The 16,332-nt window shown below is 41.6% G+C and overlaps 1 protein-coding gene across 1 annotated transcript in view; it reads left to right on the top strand.

Annotated features, from left to right (window-relative positions):
- The window catches only part of csf1a (colony stimulating factor 1a (macrophage)), a 36,842-nt gene that overhangs the window by 15,140 nt on the left and 5,370 nt on the right, over positions 1–16,332 (top strand). The window contains 6 exon segments of the mRNA XM_071336194.1: positions 215–328; positions 647–709; positions 1,759–1,929; positions 3,229–3,418; positions 15,262–15,385; positions 15,387–16,141. Of these exon segments, the coding sequence (XP_071192295.1) occupies positions 215–328; positions 647–709; positions 1,759–1,929; positions 3,229–3,418; positions 15,262–15,385; positions 15,387–16,141 (1,417 nt within the window).

The raw sequence follows: 16,332 nt of genomic DNA, 5'->3' as shown, positions 1-16,332 counted from the left end.
TAACATTTTGCAACTCATTATTGAACATTATTGAGCCCGATTCATGTCTTTGCTCTTCTTCATGGGAACATATGGTTCAGTGTGAACAACTAAACTTTGACTTGTAGATCCCTGAGCAGTAGTTGTAGTGGAAAAATAAGTTATTGTTGTAGTACTATGTAGTAGTAGTAGTAGTGGTAGTAGTTATGTAATAATACTGTTTTGTTCATTTCAGGCTAGGCATTTGTGCTTCGTCGTCCTCCTCTGCTTCCCTTTGGCGTGGGCTGGCGTCCCTGGTCCATGTCGACACTCTGTGACAAAGGGTCACCTCCTCAACCTCAATCGCCTGGTGAGGACACCTCATACCACACTAAATCATGCAGTGATATCAATAGATTCCATAAACTAAAAATCAACTTGAGATATAGTTGCTTTCAATCACTCAAACTGTCATATAACTCATGCCTGAACATATTGATGTTAATGAAAGGTTTTCTCCCAAGTTAGTTAATGTATTATCTAAATGTAGGATTTTTCCTTCTGTGACCCACACACATAACTAATGAGAACAAAATGTGGCAGACGTGAATTCTGTATGGCTGCCTGACTACTGAATTCCACACTTCTGTTTTACATTTCACTGTTTGTATCTTTGTTTACCTCGCAGATTGACAATCAGTTGGAGAATGGCTGTTCAATAACCTATGCATTTACTGAGCTCCAGAGTTTGGTGAGTATTTCCTTCCTACTACACTGTAATTACATCTTTCACAACAAAATGAGTTTGATGCGTGCACATAAAGGATATTATACCATAGATATACACAACATCACAACCAGTCACTGTCAAGATAGCCTTGTTCTTTCAAGATGTGCCAGGCTGGCATACTGATTCAAACTAATGCTCTCACTTCTAACATTACAGGTCCAAGTTCATCACATCTTTTGTTCCATCCAGCCTTTACGCAAAAATTGAATTATATTTAGAAGAAAAGTATAATGCCATGAACGAGCCAGGTTGTTCATCCCCTGGAAGGGAATGTTTTGAAAATACCTCTGAACTGTGCCAAGTTACAGTAGATAGATAAAGAGAGAGAGCTGTGTGGCAGTACGGAGTCAAGTCCCCCCCCAGTTTAACTTGACACCGATCAGGAAATGGTTTACAGGTAAACTGTTTACTGCAGTGGGCTAAATCAGGGTCATACAGAGTGTTTCTTGGTAGTCTTAAACAAATGTACTTTGAAACAAAAGTTTACACCTCACACACATGGTTATGGGCTTAAAAAAAGATGACCCCTGTACCATGTCAGATATAGAGTTGAAATGTATTTTGAGTTTGCATCCCAATATTATACTTTATATACATGAAAGAAGACTGAAATATAACAAAACTGTTTGACATAGAAACACCGGTGTTTACATTTTTTTAAGGTTGAAGATTTATGACATTGTGAAAAATATTGATAACATTCCACCCATGCGGCCAGTAGGTCATTTGACTGCAGGAAAGGGCCATCAAGGTCTCTGAAATGTTGAAGGTCTGTTTAAAGGTTGTGCCAATAACTACCACAAGGACCTGTTGTTATGTAACTAACTTTTCCTGCACCTCCAATTAAGTCTAGTTATACACAGGAAGCAAAGTCACTATGGCTAAGTGGAAATGACTGTTGAGTCATGAGTGACTTTCCAGGTCTGCTTTGGAAAGGAGGTTCAAACCTCAATGGAAATCGGTGTTAATAAATGCAGTGACGATAGGTTTCTTTCTCCTTTGAACCACAGAGTGAAGTCTGTTATGTGAAAGCAGCCTTTCCACAAATCCTGGAGCTTCTGAACACAAACTTCAATTATGTCATGAAGTCGGACAACGGACGCTATGTCAAATCCCTGAAGAAGGTCATATACAACCTTTACTCCCACAACTGCATACCTGAAATCAACGAGGAGATTGAGGTGCGTGCTACTTACTTATGAGCATTGCTACTCTAGTCTGGGAATAGGCTTAGCTAAATCTCTTCCAAAGGTCTGTTGGATTGTGCCAGACTTCAACTTTTATTGATGGCAGCATAATTATTTCTCAGAAGTAAACAAAGTGAAATAGTGCTTGGGTGGTTGGTGCATGAAGTGCAGCCTTATTAAATTGGACTATTTGAAAAGGCATAGTAGTATGCAGTGATGTTAATAATGTTTATCTTAAATTCCAATAGGACATGGTAACTCTAAACACATTTCTTTATTACAATATGGCTCCTTATATTATATATAATATTATATATATTATGTTCTCTAAACATTTTAAGCTGTTCAGTGATCATGGTGGTTAGATAGATCAAATAGATAAAGTAGGGATAAAATGCAATCAATCAATCAATCCAGCTTCCTCAGACCTCAAATCAATTCAATTTACAGAGTACAGAGGAACAGTCACCAATATTCAATTTAGCATTGAATTCATTCTTCAATGAGATTGTGGCCCCTGATATGGCAGGGTTAATAGAATAGTTTTAACAGCATGGGAAAAAAATGTGATCTCTATTAAGTTGGCTTGGGGAGATAGCAGGGCCCAGGAGACAGCATAAGCATGCACACTTCAGAATGCCAGTAAGTCTGGGCAAATCATCTTGTGTCTATATTAGATTAGTGTTAGATTAAGGTCAGACATGAGACTGGTCCCCCGGTATGTCTCTGGGTACCCTGTGATGATGGTATCAGACAATGGTCCCTCTTCAAGTGACCCCTGTCTCATAAGGGAATGCTTGTCCAACATCTACACTGTGAAGTTTGGGCTGGCTAAATGTGTCTGTTTTGTGAATGGCTGTAGTCTTATCCAGTATCAAATATTAAATTAACTCCTATACAAATCAAATTACTCGACCCAATCAGAGTGATTGATTATAATTTGTCAGTTGATTTTCTTTCAACAAATTTGTTTTAGAGTGCTTCACAAAACCCTTTTAAACTATGAAATACTGAAGACTTAAGCCAAGGTGGCCAATAGCCAATGAAGTGGCGTTGGAAATAGACACTTTCATTTTGTTTCTAATAATTATTTAGAATAGCCTGCTCCTCTTGCAACTCCCTTCACAAGATCTGAGTGTTCATAGTTAGAGTTGATGAAACATTCATTAGGTATGAGGCATTAACTGAGTGCCATTAAAAACAACTTGAAAGTATTTCAGGATGTTTTGAATTGTTTGTAGAGAATGTGACCCATCCCATCACCACTCTCCCTCTATCTTGTCTCTGTCACAGGACAACCCAGTGAAGTTTGTGAGGGTGCACAGCACCTCGCCCAGAGAGGCTCTGAGGAAAGCCCGCGGGGTCATTGAGATGTACATGACCCTGATGACCAAGAGCAACGGGCCTGTCGACTGGAACTGTGAGGAAGAGTACGCTGAGGATTACCCAGAATCCGCCACTGTCCTCCCCACCCCAACCAAAGGTAGAGTGAGATGAATTATACTATCCATTAATATCTATTCTAAGAGACAGTTGAAGTCATTGTGAATTAATACTGTCTCCCATAACTACCACATATTTTATTGATTGTTATTGCTGTTTGTCCCCCGTAGTGGAACATTTTATGTGCATAGGCTGAAAGGATCAACTTTCATTTGGAAGTGCTGGCTTAAAAGTTATGAGGAGAATATAACATTATGGCCCATATAAAAACCAGTCAAGGCCTAAAGTATCAACAGAAAATCTGGGAAACACGCATCTAAACAATGCTTCCTTTTCAAAAGCCAGCAAAGCTCCCAGCAATGATTTAGAGATTGTGTGTACGTGTTTACTTTGCTGTTTAGGAACCAAACATTTTTTCCACACATGATTACTCCAAGCTGTTTTCAGACTATTCTCCTAGACCTATTTATCATAACCATGTTAGAGACAGTTCAAGGTGTCCCCACAAAAAATGCACCCCCCTCCCCAACATAAAACATATTTTCACATGACCTTCCCCTTGTACTGTAAATAAAATTGCCCACCCTCCCCCCTCATAGAATTAACTCTAAATAACGTTTACCACCACAAATAAGAATAACTAAAGCGACCATATGTTTATAAACGTGTATATCGACTTTGCCACTTTTGTGGCACAGTCGATGCCAAGCAGAGCTACAGGCCAGAAAGTTGAGGGTTCACCGATCACCACAGACGAGCTCACGCTCCCTGTTTGTTTCTTTAGGCATACATTACAATCAGAACCGGCTGCAGACAATGACGAGTTGGGGGGAAATTCAATTTTCACAATTTCGATGCCATATTTATTCATGTATAAAATATATGCAACAAATTTTAGACCAACATGTTCAAATGTGCAAATGCACCACACAACCAATAAACAAAGAATACTGACTTTGAGCACTTCCATTTCATGGTTTGCGTTTTCAACATCACAATAAATAGACTATGTCAATCTCGACAAACAGAAAATACATCCTTACCTACCTTGAATGTCTACCCAGTATTAAAGGCTTGGCTTGACAATCTCCAAATGTCATTAAACGTTTTGGTGTTCTGGTACAGATGTCTCTTTCCTTTCAACAAATGGCTGCTGCGAAGTTTGTATTGATTGATACATTTTATTTGTCAGTAAAAAGACAAAGTATATGGACAAAGTACATGCTCCTTACAATGCTCAACCTCCAGAGGAGTATGAGGGGACTTAAATACCAATTCTTACAATCTTGTTCTGGATAGTCTGTATAGTCTGTAGCTTATTCTTTAGATTACATGTGTCAAACACAAGGCCTGTGGGCCGAATCCGGCCCATGACACATCTCTATCTGGCCGCCCAATGATTTGGGTTGTCAATTCAATTAGACACGTTTCCATACAGCCCACGATGCGCTGCACTCCAAGTCACAGCAAGTGCTGCCAATGTGCTGCACGCCAAATGGAATTGCCACACACACACACAACCCCCTCCTCCAAGGGGTGCTAACGGTGCTGCAGCACTCCCTGAAAAATCGGACCGATAGCAGGCAAAAACTTTTTCCCACCTTTTTCGTTTTTTAAGCATGACTTTGAACAACCAAAAAACAAAACCTACAACACCATGCAAGGGAGAAACATGTAGACCTATTACAATCAATCAATCTATCAATGTATTTATAAAGCCCTTTTTACATCAGCAGATGTCACAAAGTGCTATACAGCAACACAGCCTAAAACTCCAAACAGCAAGCAATGCAGATGAAGAAGCACAGCAACATTTGTGCAGTAGCCTAGGCTGGCTACTCAACTACAAGACATTTTGAGTGGCCACACAGCAATGCTGCATTCAACCGCATTGGTGATCCATGCATTCCAAAAAAATCTAAATAAAGTGGCGACCCGTCATTCAGGGCAAGTGGGACAGAGCCCTACTTGTTTTGAGCCCCACTTGTTCAGCAAAATGTGTTTATATATATATATATATATAGTATCAGTCAAAAGTTTTGAAAAACCTACTTATTGCAGGGTTTTTCTTTATTTTTACTATTTTCTACATTGTAGAATAATAGTGAAGACATCACAACTATGAAATAACACATTCAGTTGAAGTCGGAAGTTTACATACACTTAGGTTGGAGTCATTAAAAATCGTTTTTCAGCCACTCCACAAATTTCTTGTTAACAACCTATAGTTTTGGCAAGTCGGTTAGGACATCTACTTTGTGCATGACAAGGGTCATTTTTCCATCAATTGTGTACAGACAGATTATTTCACTTATAATTCATTGTATCACAATTCCAGTGGGTCAGAAGTTTACATACACTAAGTTGACTGTGCCTTTAAACAGCTTGGAAAATCCCAGAAAATGATGTCATGGCTTTAGAAGCTTCTGATAGGCTAATTGACATCATTTGAGTAAATTGGAGGTGTACCTGTGGATGTATTTCAAGGCCTACCTTCAAACTCAGACTGATGAGAGAAAATGTAAATACCTGGACTTATGGATCATCAAAGAGAATGATGCATTACATACATACTTATACACGAAGCCCACAGACCGCAATACCCTGCTACGTGCGGATAGTATGCATCCCCTTCCCCTCAGGAATGGTCTACCATATAGCCAGTTATGCGGGGTAAAACAGATCTGTGGCCACCAGACAGATTTTGACAGCAATGCTAAGAAAATGACAGATAAATTCAAAATGAGAGACTACAAGGACCAAACTCTTGATGCTGCAATGATGAAAATATCTCAAAAACCAAGAGAGGAATTGCTAAAAACTCAACCAAAGAAGAAAAACAACGCAACAGTGTTTTGCACCAAGTGTTCGGAGAACATGAAAGCAATCCTGAAAAAGCACTGGCATATTCTGCAATCAGACAAAAAAATTGCAAACCTCTTCAAGGAGCCCCCACTGCTGGTCTATAAGCGGGGTCGCAATATTGGGGTTAACTTGGTGAGATCTGACCTGCCCCCTGAGCCCACTCAGACACTCTTGACACCTATTCCGAATGGGAACTACAAATGTTGATCATGCGCACAGTGCAATAACACTATAAAAACATCCTTCTTCAGACACCCACATACAGTTCGAAAACTCCCTTTTAGGGGTAACATCTCATGCAAGACAAAGGGAGTAATTTATCTCATATCCTTTACATGTGGGAAAGCCTACGTGGGACAAACGAAAAGACAATTAAAACAACGCATAGCTGAATACCGCAGCTCAGTCAGGTCTAAGAATACTGACTATCCAGTAGCAGCTTACTTTGTTGAAGCTAATGTTAGGTTCTAATTTTCAGAGTAAATAACTCACACACACTAGAGAAGCTTAACCAAGTTTAATTCTTCCCTAAGTGTCGATACGGCTGTATTCAGACAAACAGCATTTCACAAAAGCACTGATATTTAACCCTTTCTCCTAGTCTGAGTCTCCTTCTCCACAACTGAACAGCCAATGCATCCCTGTTGCTAGACAGAACCTTAGTAATATCTGTTCTTCCTCACTTCATCTAACCTGACCTCTACCCCAAAGTCGGGCTAATTGAGGTAGTATGTACATGAATGTATAATTAAAGTGACTATGCATATATGATAAACAGAGAGTAGCAGCAATGTAAAAGAAGGGTTGGTTGGGGGGGGGGCACAATGCAAATTGTCCAGGTAGCCATTTGATTACCTGTTCAGGAGCCTTATGGCTTGGGGGTAAAAACTGTTGAGAAGCCTTTTTGTCCTAGACTTGGCACTCCAGTACCACCTGCCATGTGGTAGTAGAGAGAACAGTCTATGATTGGGGAGGCTGGGGTCTTTGACAATTTTTAGGGCCTTCCTCTGACACCACCTGGTGTAGAGGTCCTGGATGGCAGGCAGTTTAGCCCCAGTTTAGCCCCAGTGATGTATTGGGCCGTACACACTACCACACTGCGGTCGGAGTCCGAGCAGTTGCCATTCCAGGCAGTGATGCAACCAGTCAGGATGCTCTCAATGCTGCAGCTGTAGAACCTTTTGAGGATCTGAGGACCCATGCCAAATCTTTTTAGTTTCCTGAGGGGGAATAGGCTTTGTCGTGCCCTCTTGACAACTGTCTTGGTGTGTTTGCACCATTCTAGTTTGTTGGTGATGTAGACAGCAAGGAACTTGAAGCCCTCAACCTGCTCCACTACAGCCCCTTCGATGAGAATGGGGGCATGCTTGGTCCTCCTTTTCCTGTAGTCCACAATCATCACCTTAGTCTTGGTTACGTTGAGGGATAGGTTGTTATTCTGGCACCACACGGCCAGGTCTCTGACCTCCTCCCTATAGGCTGTCTCATCGTTGTCGGTGATCAGATTGTGTCGTCTGCAAACTTAATGGTGGTGCTGAAGTCGTGCCTGGCCATGCCGTCGTGGGTGAACAGGGAGTACAGAGGAGACTGAGCACGCACCCCTGAGGGGCTCCAGTTTTGAGGATCAGCGTTGCAGATGTGTTGCTACCTACCCTCACCACCTGGGGGCGGCCCGTCAGGAAGTCCAGGATCCAGCTGCAGAGGGAGGTGTTTAGTTCCAGGATCCTTAGCTTAGTGATGAGCTTTGAGGGTACTATGGTGTGTTCAACACACTACAGCTGAGCTGTAGTCAATGAACACCATTCTCACGTAGGTGTTCCTTTTGTCCATGTGGGAAAGGGCAGTGTGGAGTGCAATAGAGATTGCATCATCTGTGGATCTGTTAGGGCGGTATGTAAATTGTAGTGGGTCTAGGGTTTTTGGGATAATGCTGTTGATGTGAGGCATTACCAGCCTTTGAAAGCACTTCATGGCTATGGACGTGAGTGCTATAGGTCTGTAGTCATTTAGGAAGGTTGTCTTTGTGCTCTTAGGCACAGGGACTATGATGGTCTGCTTGAAACATGTTGGTATTACAGATTCAATCAGGGGCATGTTGAAAATGTCAGTGAAGACACCTGCCAGTTGGTCAACACATGCCCGGAGCACACGTCCTGGTAATCCGTCTGGCCCCGCAGTCTTGTGAATGTTGACCTGTTTAAAGGTCTTACTCCCACAGTCGTCCGGAACAGCTGAAGATCTCATGCATGATGTCTCAATGTTGCTTGCCTCGAAGCGAGCATAAAAGTGATTTAGCTCGTCTGGTAGGCTCGTGTCACTAGGCAGCTCGTGGCTGTGGTTCCCTTTGTAGTCTGTAATAGTTTGCAAGCCCTGCCACCTAAATTGAGTGTCAGAGTCGGTGTAGTACTATTCAATCTTAGCCCTGTATTGACGCTTTGCCTGTTTGATGGTTCGTCAGAGGGCATAGCAGGATTTCTTATAAGCTTCCGGGTTAGAGTCCCGCACCTTGAAAGCGACAGCTTTACCCTTTAGCTCGGTGCGAATGTTGCCTGTAATCCATGGCTTCTGGTTGGCGTATGTACGTACAGTCACTGTGTGGACGACGTCCTCGATGCACTTATTGATGAAGCCAGTGACTGGGGTGTTGTACTCCTCAATGCCATCGGAGGAATCCCGGAACATGTTCCAGTCAAAGCAAAACAGTCCTGTAGTTTAGCAATGTTCAAAGTTGACCCAAAATCCAACACTAACCATCCCATCTCCTCCCTCAGATGTAGAGGCATTGAGTATGTTGCTCTACCAAGGAGAGGAGGTAACATGGAGATCCTACTACTACAGAGGGAGGTTTACTGGATATCCTTTTTAAAAACGTTGACCCCTAGTGGTCTGAATATTGACTTTGATCTCAGGCCCTTCTTATGACCAATTATATTTTCTGTGAACAGGTCTTGTAAATGAATGTATTCTTTCTACATCTTATCATAGTGCACCTACTATGTTCCCACTGTTGATGATGCTTATTATTATTATGGTTTAACCAAAATATTACATGTAACAACATTTTAAATGAAATCGAAAATATTTAAATATATAGGTAAAAATAAATGAAACAATAATGTATGTTGATGCTAATGTTATGCTAATGTTAATGGCATATATCCAATATGCTATGGGTCTTTTAACAGTTTAGCTCAATTCATTCTGATCAACCTAGCAATTATGACACACCCCTCACTTTTGTCATTGGTTGCACTAATTGCACTGTTTGTCTACATAACCTGGTTCAAGCATTCATGGCATTACCCTGAAGAAGGCACAGTGATGCCGAAACATTGGTGTTTTTTCACCCAGTAAATTACTGGGAGGTTATACATACGGAGTGTGCGACACTCTTTGTTTTATAGCTTACAGTTAGTCAGTACCTTTACACTAAATAATTGTCTCTGGGTGTGCGCCAGCTCATGCTTTTTTTAGGCATATCAGTTTGCAAACAATGTAATAAATAAATAAAAAATTCAGTTAATAAAGCCACCTACAAACATTGTCTCTTTTTTTCTTTTTTGAGTTATGCAGCTCCAAAATGCAGGTGTTTCAGCCCAGCTCAGTGCTTTCTGTGGTGGTGGGGCAGCCAGCGGAAAATACAGAGCGTAGGTGTTGGTAATGTTCTCTAGTTGCCCTGTGATTGGCTCAGTGTTCTGTCAATCATGGGGACACTACGTCACTGCAAAATCTACAGGGAGAGCAAAACAATTCAAGTCCCTTGGGTGCTGCCAGAGATTTATATTAGAAGTGTCGATCCAAGAAGGCTCAAGGTCATTGGCCACAGATAAAATTATGTCAAATCACGTTATATCTATCGTAGCTTTGATTGGACTGATCATGTCAACATCATACTTTCAAAATCTTAGCTAGCATGCTAGACAAGCAGTCATCATCATGAATCATGTCGACAATCTACTGGAAAATCCTTTTCAATCCTTGTCATATGAAGAGACATTATAGATAAAATGTATCGGTGCTCATCGGCCACTGGACATAAACATTACACAACAAGTCGGAAATCGCAAATTCAACAATGAGTGGTTTGGAAGGAATCAGTGGCTAACTGCAAGCGTTGCAAAGCAATCAATAGCCTGCTATTCAGTGGAGTGGTCCAAGTCTTGGTTTAAGGGTCTCTTTTCCAAGCTTTAAAGGATAAACATTCACATGCAACTCCATGGGCCAGAAAAGGCTGAATACATTGGCCATTCTGTCAATCCAGCATGACTTCTGCCGCGTTCAAAATATCTGGAAACTCGGAACTGGGAAATCTCAGACTTCAGTGAGATCAAGACAACTGGGAAGAAACAAGCTCCGACTGGGAAAATGCGTTTTGAATGGTCAAAGAACTCAAAATTCCAAGTCGGGAACTCGGGCCTCTTTCTAGAGCTCTGACATGAAGATCACTGATGTCATGATTCAACCTTGTTTTTTTCTTTCTTCGAGTTCCCAGTTGTCTTGAAAGCACCATCAATCCAGAGAATGGCAGACTTTGATGACAAAGTTTGATGACAAAATTTGCCCACAAGAAGGACCGCCTCGCCACCTTCCTGTTCATGGTGAGACCAAAAATGTCTTAGGGAGAAATGTATACTGTAGCAAAGAAAGTAATACTGAGTGTATGTCGTCATGACGTGGCCCTCTTTGGGTACAGCGAGCCCTATCCCCCTCTCTCTGCACCATCCCCCTCTCTCTCTCACCACCTCTCTCTCTCCCCCCTACACCCAGGCTCTGTTAGGCAGGTCATAAATTCCTAGAGGAGTTCTCTCCTCATGGCCAGAGTAGAGAGGGAGTAAGGTTCACAGGAGAACAAAGGAACCTCTTCCAAATCACAGAACTTGAGAACTGAACAATTTCCATGTTTTGGAGAAGGTGTACACAGTCGTGGAAGAATCCAGCTATGAACTGGTCTGTTTTGTACAATTTTGTGAAACTCATGAGAGATAATACAGCCACATTACCATAACTCCGTTTATACAAGAGTCTCAGTTGTGAGGCTTGCATCTAATTTTTGTATAAAATGAATGAGTAAAGATGAAACTATTTGTGAAATTATGTAATGTGATTTTAAACTGTTTAATGAAGGTAACTCCAATTCCCTTTAAATTTTAACTAAATCATTGGGCCGCCCCATGAGCACAGATATTGATCTGGCGTCATGGGACAGACCCTTTCTACTGTTATCAATATAACCCCCACAGGGAGGAATTCCCTTCAGACCAGCTTACCTCGATTACCACGAGAGGGCTAAGGTTTGAGACCAGCTTACCTCGATTACCACGAGAGGGCTAAGGTTTGAGGAGAAACTATAAACCTGAGTATAAGCTAAGGTTGTAATGGTTGTTGAAACTCTGAGACTATCGATACCGACAGAATAAGAGCAAATCGTTGATACTAATTACTAGTCTGCAGCTAGGAATTCTATACCATTGAATGTGAAGGCCGACAACCGCCGAAACACCTATTCTATAGCAACATTGCTGAATGTTTCTCTGAACTATCCATTCTAACCACGAAAGAGAGAGAGAGAGAGGGCGGACGGACAAACTCTCCAACAGAAAGACGGACGATCCCAACAGAGATCACGACGACACACTGAGCATAAATATATATATTGTTTGCAATTATTCCCGAATGAGTGAGCGTTCATGTGCAAAGGATTAGCATTTCAATGAATATGATTATCAAGTGTGTAGTGATTCATTTGCGTAATTCCCGCCTTTCTCAGTCTACACCCACCTCCCTTTTGTCCACCAATCCGTAATACCGGTTTAGCCCACTAGGGCACATCCCCTATCATTTCCTTGTAACCATATCTACTTTGTTTGTTTGTATGTGCATTTCTGTGATTATTTAGTTAGTTAGCAAATAAATTATTAAGACAATAGATGTATGGTAGATTCATAGTGAAGACTGGGTTCGTGCAGATAACCAACAATTTACGACGTTTGGAATGAAACTAACGTGAGGTAAAGAATAATTAATTAATTAGAAGACTAATTGATCAGATATTAAATATCTGAAAGTTATATTAGGAAAATTATAACCTTGTAATCTGAATATTTTCCTTGGTGCCAAGACTTCCTAGTTAATTATATTTACCTGATTAGTTAATCACGTAATAATAATTACAGAGAATTGATTTGATAAACTAACAGTCTTCAGTTTAATGATGCCAAAGACACGACAATGTTGTGTAGTAAGCTGTTAGTAGCCCATGTGCCTCACGCTAATAAATTGGTCCCTTTCCCTCTCATAACTCAGCCTACTGTTCTGAGCTGGTGGTGCACATAGCCTGGTATAGAGAAATGTCATCATCGAATATTGTAAGAGCGTTCATTGTCTGTTTATATGCCCCGTTTATTTATCCTATGGTTCTGGCTTGGTGTACAGTGAAAATACTGTAAGAACGGCCCATGTTCTGAGCTCTGTCGCTGTACATTTCAAAAGTGCTGAACAAATAGTTTTATTGACTACGTCTGTCTTGGCTTGCTCATTAATGTCTTAATAGAAATTATGGATTGCCTCTTAGCAGCGCATTGTTCCCATATGCCATAGTTTGTACATGTCAATTGTCAGTAGAAACCACACTTGTTTATTAAGCAAGTCAGCCATATCAACTATGTTTTTTAAAAAGGCAGTAAATGAGGCTGAATGAACTGTTTCGCTGCCAGACAAGGCTCCTCTGATAGTCAGGTGTAGCGGTGGTAAGGATTCACTCCATGGTGCTGAAAAGAATACTCTGCTGTTGGGACAGCTTTATGTATGCCCTAACAGATTGTGGGCACCATTTGTCACTGTTATAGTGCAAGTGTTTACTGTTGTGTAGTGGCATAGCTGGCATGCGTCTTAATAAAAATAAAAATAAATTCCCCTCAAAGATTTACATGCTGAAATCGCCACTGACAACAACCAAGCTACTTTTTGGTTATTTGGAGTTATTACGTACTTTTTAGGGGGTCGTAGCACATTATGCGCATCTGCGAGCATAGCAGCAAAGGCTGGATAAATATTATGTATCTCTTCTTTTATTTTAATATGTTAAAAAAATGCTATATACAGCATCCTTTGTACATAAGTGGACATTATGAAGGCCATATTTTTTCTAATAAAACAATGGCCAGTTTGGGTCGCAGGTGTATGCAATATTTTTTTTTAAACAAACATAATAGCGTATGTCAGAACTGCAACTGTGTTGATTAGGGTGTCTGTAGCTAGGTTACCATCCAGTTGACCACAGAGTGTCATGCAAATATTCTCAAATCTGCATAAGAACAATATGTGCATTTTCCCATCAGTGTTTTGTGTCCATCAAATTAACTTGTTGTGGATAAAAGTCTGTGCTTCAGTAAATATGTTGTGCACATACAAATACCTGCTGCAGTTCAATTCCCGTGCAACGAATACAAAATACAAGTTAAATGGGTTTCCATCTCATTTTCAACTCTAGGCCTACTGATGGTTTTGTCCCAATTTTTTTTGAATAGGTACAGTATAGTGAATGTACCCACTCTGGTACTGGCATGTGTGCTCTAGCCAATAGCTCAGAGATACGGTGCTGGTATAGCCTACACAATGAGATTATTATGGACTAAACTGTAAGATTATATTTATCTGTCAAATGGCAGCCAAGAGTCAATCATCATGTCACCAGAATAAGACCCTCCATATTTATTGAAAAGAGCATCAAGCTCATCAGCGTGCACTTTCACCACCCTGTGAAGTTCATCATCATTTATTTCATCTGTGGATTGTATGCTTTCCCATGATGTTGTGACATTTTTTAACCGACATGTACTTTACTTTGAGGATGCTGGAATTATATTTGGGACGAATGTGTGTATGCTTACAGGAGACTTTTGAAGAAGCCTAATCAGATTAAAACATTGTGACTGGCTGTGTTTATGCCACATATAAAAGCCAAAACATTTTAAAAGTTAAATGACACACATTTAGGCTATATTGAAGTGTTAGGTTCTAGGTGCGAAAGGTTGCTGAATCGAATCTCCGAGTTGACAAGGTAGAAATCTGTCATTCTACCCCCTGGGTGCCAAAGATGTGGATTTTGATTAAGGCAGCCCCCCCCCCCCCCCCCCCCCCCCCCCGCACCTCTCTGATTCAGAGGGGTTGGGTTAAATGCAGAAGACACATTTCAGTTGAAGGAATTCAGTTGTACATCTGACTAGATATTCCCCTGTCCCTATTATAGGATGGCTTGGGAGAATGATGATCTGCAACAGACACCCCATCTCAGTATCAGAAGTAGAAATACAGCCAGACTGGCCTGCTACTGTGCCTTTCTAGACTGTATAAACTGTGGAGAGTAGACTCACAACCAATCCAAATGGAATTAAACATTCAAATCACACAGCTTCTGCGCTGTTATTCAAATGATGTTTTCACCGCAGCCTAGAGTAGAATTTTGTACTCATTTGAAAACAATAATGCAATTATTCCTTGCATTGTGGTGTTGTAGGCTAGTCTAGGTACGATAATTGTATTGTCCCTAAACAAGATATATAGGGGAGCTTTTCGAGCTGTGTGTCTCATGTCTTCACTGTTCTTTCATGCGCAGTGATGCACCTGACTTCTCCGCTGCCTATCAGCTATTCCTATTTGTTAATGTGGATTCATATAGAAAATATATGCAGCTTTGAAGGCTTTTATGTGTGGTACGATGGCTAGTTAGCCTATTGCAGATCTGGACAAACAATCCACCTACCACTATTGTCGCTATGAATGGTGGATAGAGAGCAGGATAGACAGTTAGATTGGTTGATTATACTGACCTGTGGTATAGTAATAGTTAGTGTGTTGAAAAGCGTAGGTCAAAAGGGAGTACCAAAACACCTTGATATAGGGGAGGAGCATGCAAGCAGATGAGGACATTTGGCTCGGATGGAAGAAATTATGTAGTAAAACCTGCAAAGTATTTTATGAAAACCAAACCCCTTACATCTTCCTCTCATCTGCCCCTAGCTGAACCTGAACCGGAACACCAGTGTGCATGTCCAACAGTGGGTCCGGTGGCCCCTGATGTCTCCCTGGTCTCCCACAGTGTATCGAGCAGTCCCCCACAGCCCACCCTCTCCCAGTCCCCCAACCATGCAACCCAGGCCTCCTCACCCACCATTGGGTACCCACAGCGCTGACCCTGGGGTGTTCCTAGGGAGTCCTGGTACTATAGGACCCCCCTCCCTTAGGGAGCTGCAGGTGACTGTCCCCGATGGACATTCACTTGGAGAGGGCAGAGAGGGGGAGTTACACTGGGATTCTCGTCCACCTCCACCCACTGGAACTGAGTCAGACTCTGCACTCTATAAAACAGGCTCGAACCCCCCTTCTGCCACAGACCACCCTTTAATGTCTTCCCCTCCCAGCCTAGTTCTCATGGAGACTGTTGGATCCAAGGACAAGGGTTTTTACTACCCCCAGACTGAAAGGGCGATGGAGGCTTCTGCAGACAAACCAGCAGGGAGAGGAGCAGCAGGTTCACCACACGATCTCTTTATTGTCCCTGGGGTCAAGCTGGTCACACCTGTCCCTTTCTTGTACAAGTTGATGGGCATCACCCTCAGTAGTGATGAGAGCACTGCCTATGTGTTGGCCAAGAGGTCACTGGACATTTCAACAGAGACCCCTCAACTAGAGGACACTACGAAAACATACCCAAGCAGAGAGAGATATTCACATGACTGGAACCATCCGATTTGGAGCACTACGACTGAAGCATCTCCACATTGGAAGATGACAGAGGAGGAGCCAGACAAACTACACACCACTACAAAGGTCCTGGGCCAAATCAGGAAGACTGAGTCAAAACATACTAGGACATACTATGAGGAAGTCTTGAGCACAGGTAAATACTGTAGCATAGCACCCTGTTTGAACTACTTTATGTGTCCTCCTCCTGATTCAAAATACACACATTCCCTTGCATAGAGATTTGGCTGTTTTCTCTGGTATGTACCTGATATTTACCTGATACTTTAAAGAAAGTATTGGTAAGTATGTGGTACTACCAAATTATGCTTGTTTTAATTAATTTTA

Source organism: Salvelinus alpinus, chromosome 12, assembly GCF_045679555.1.
Source record: "Salvelinus alpinus chromosome 12, SLU_Salpinus.1, whole genome shotgun sequence".
Classification (NCBI taxonomy): Eukaryota; Metazoa; Chordata; class Actinopteri; order Salmoniformes; family Salmonidae; genus Salvelinus; species Salvelinus alpinus.
The sequence above is the reverse complement of the archived record's forward strand: the minus strand, read 5'-3'. Positions and strand labels throughout refer to the sequence as shown.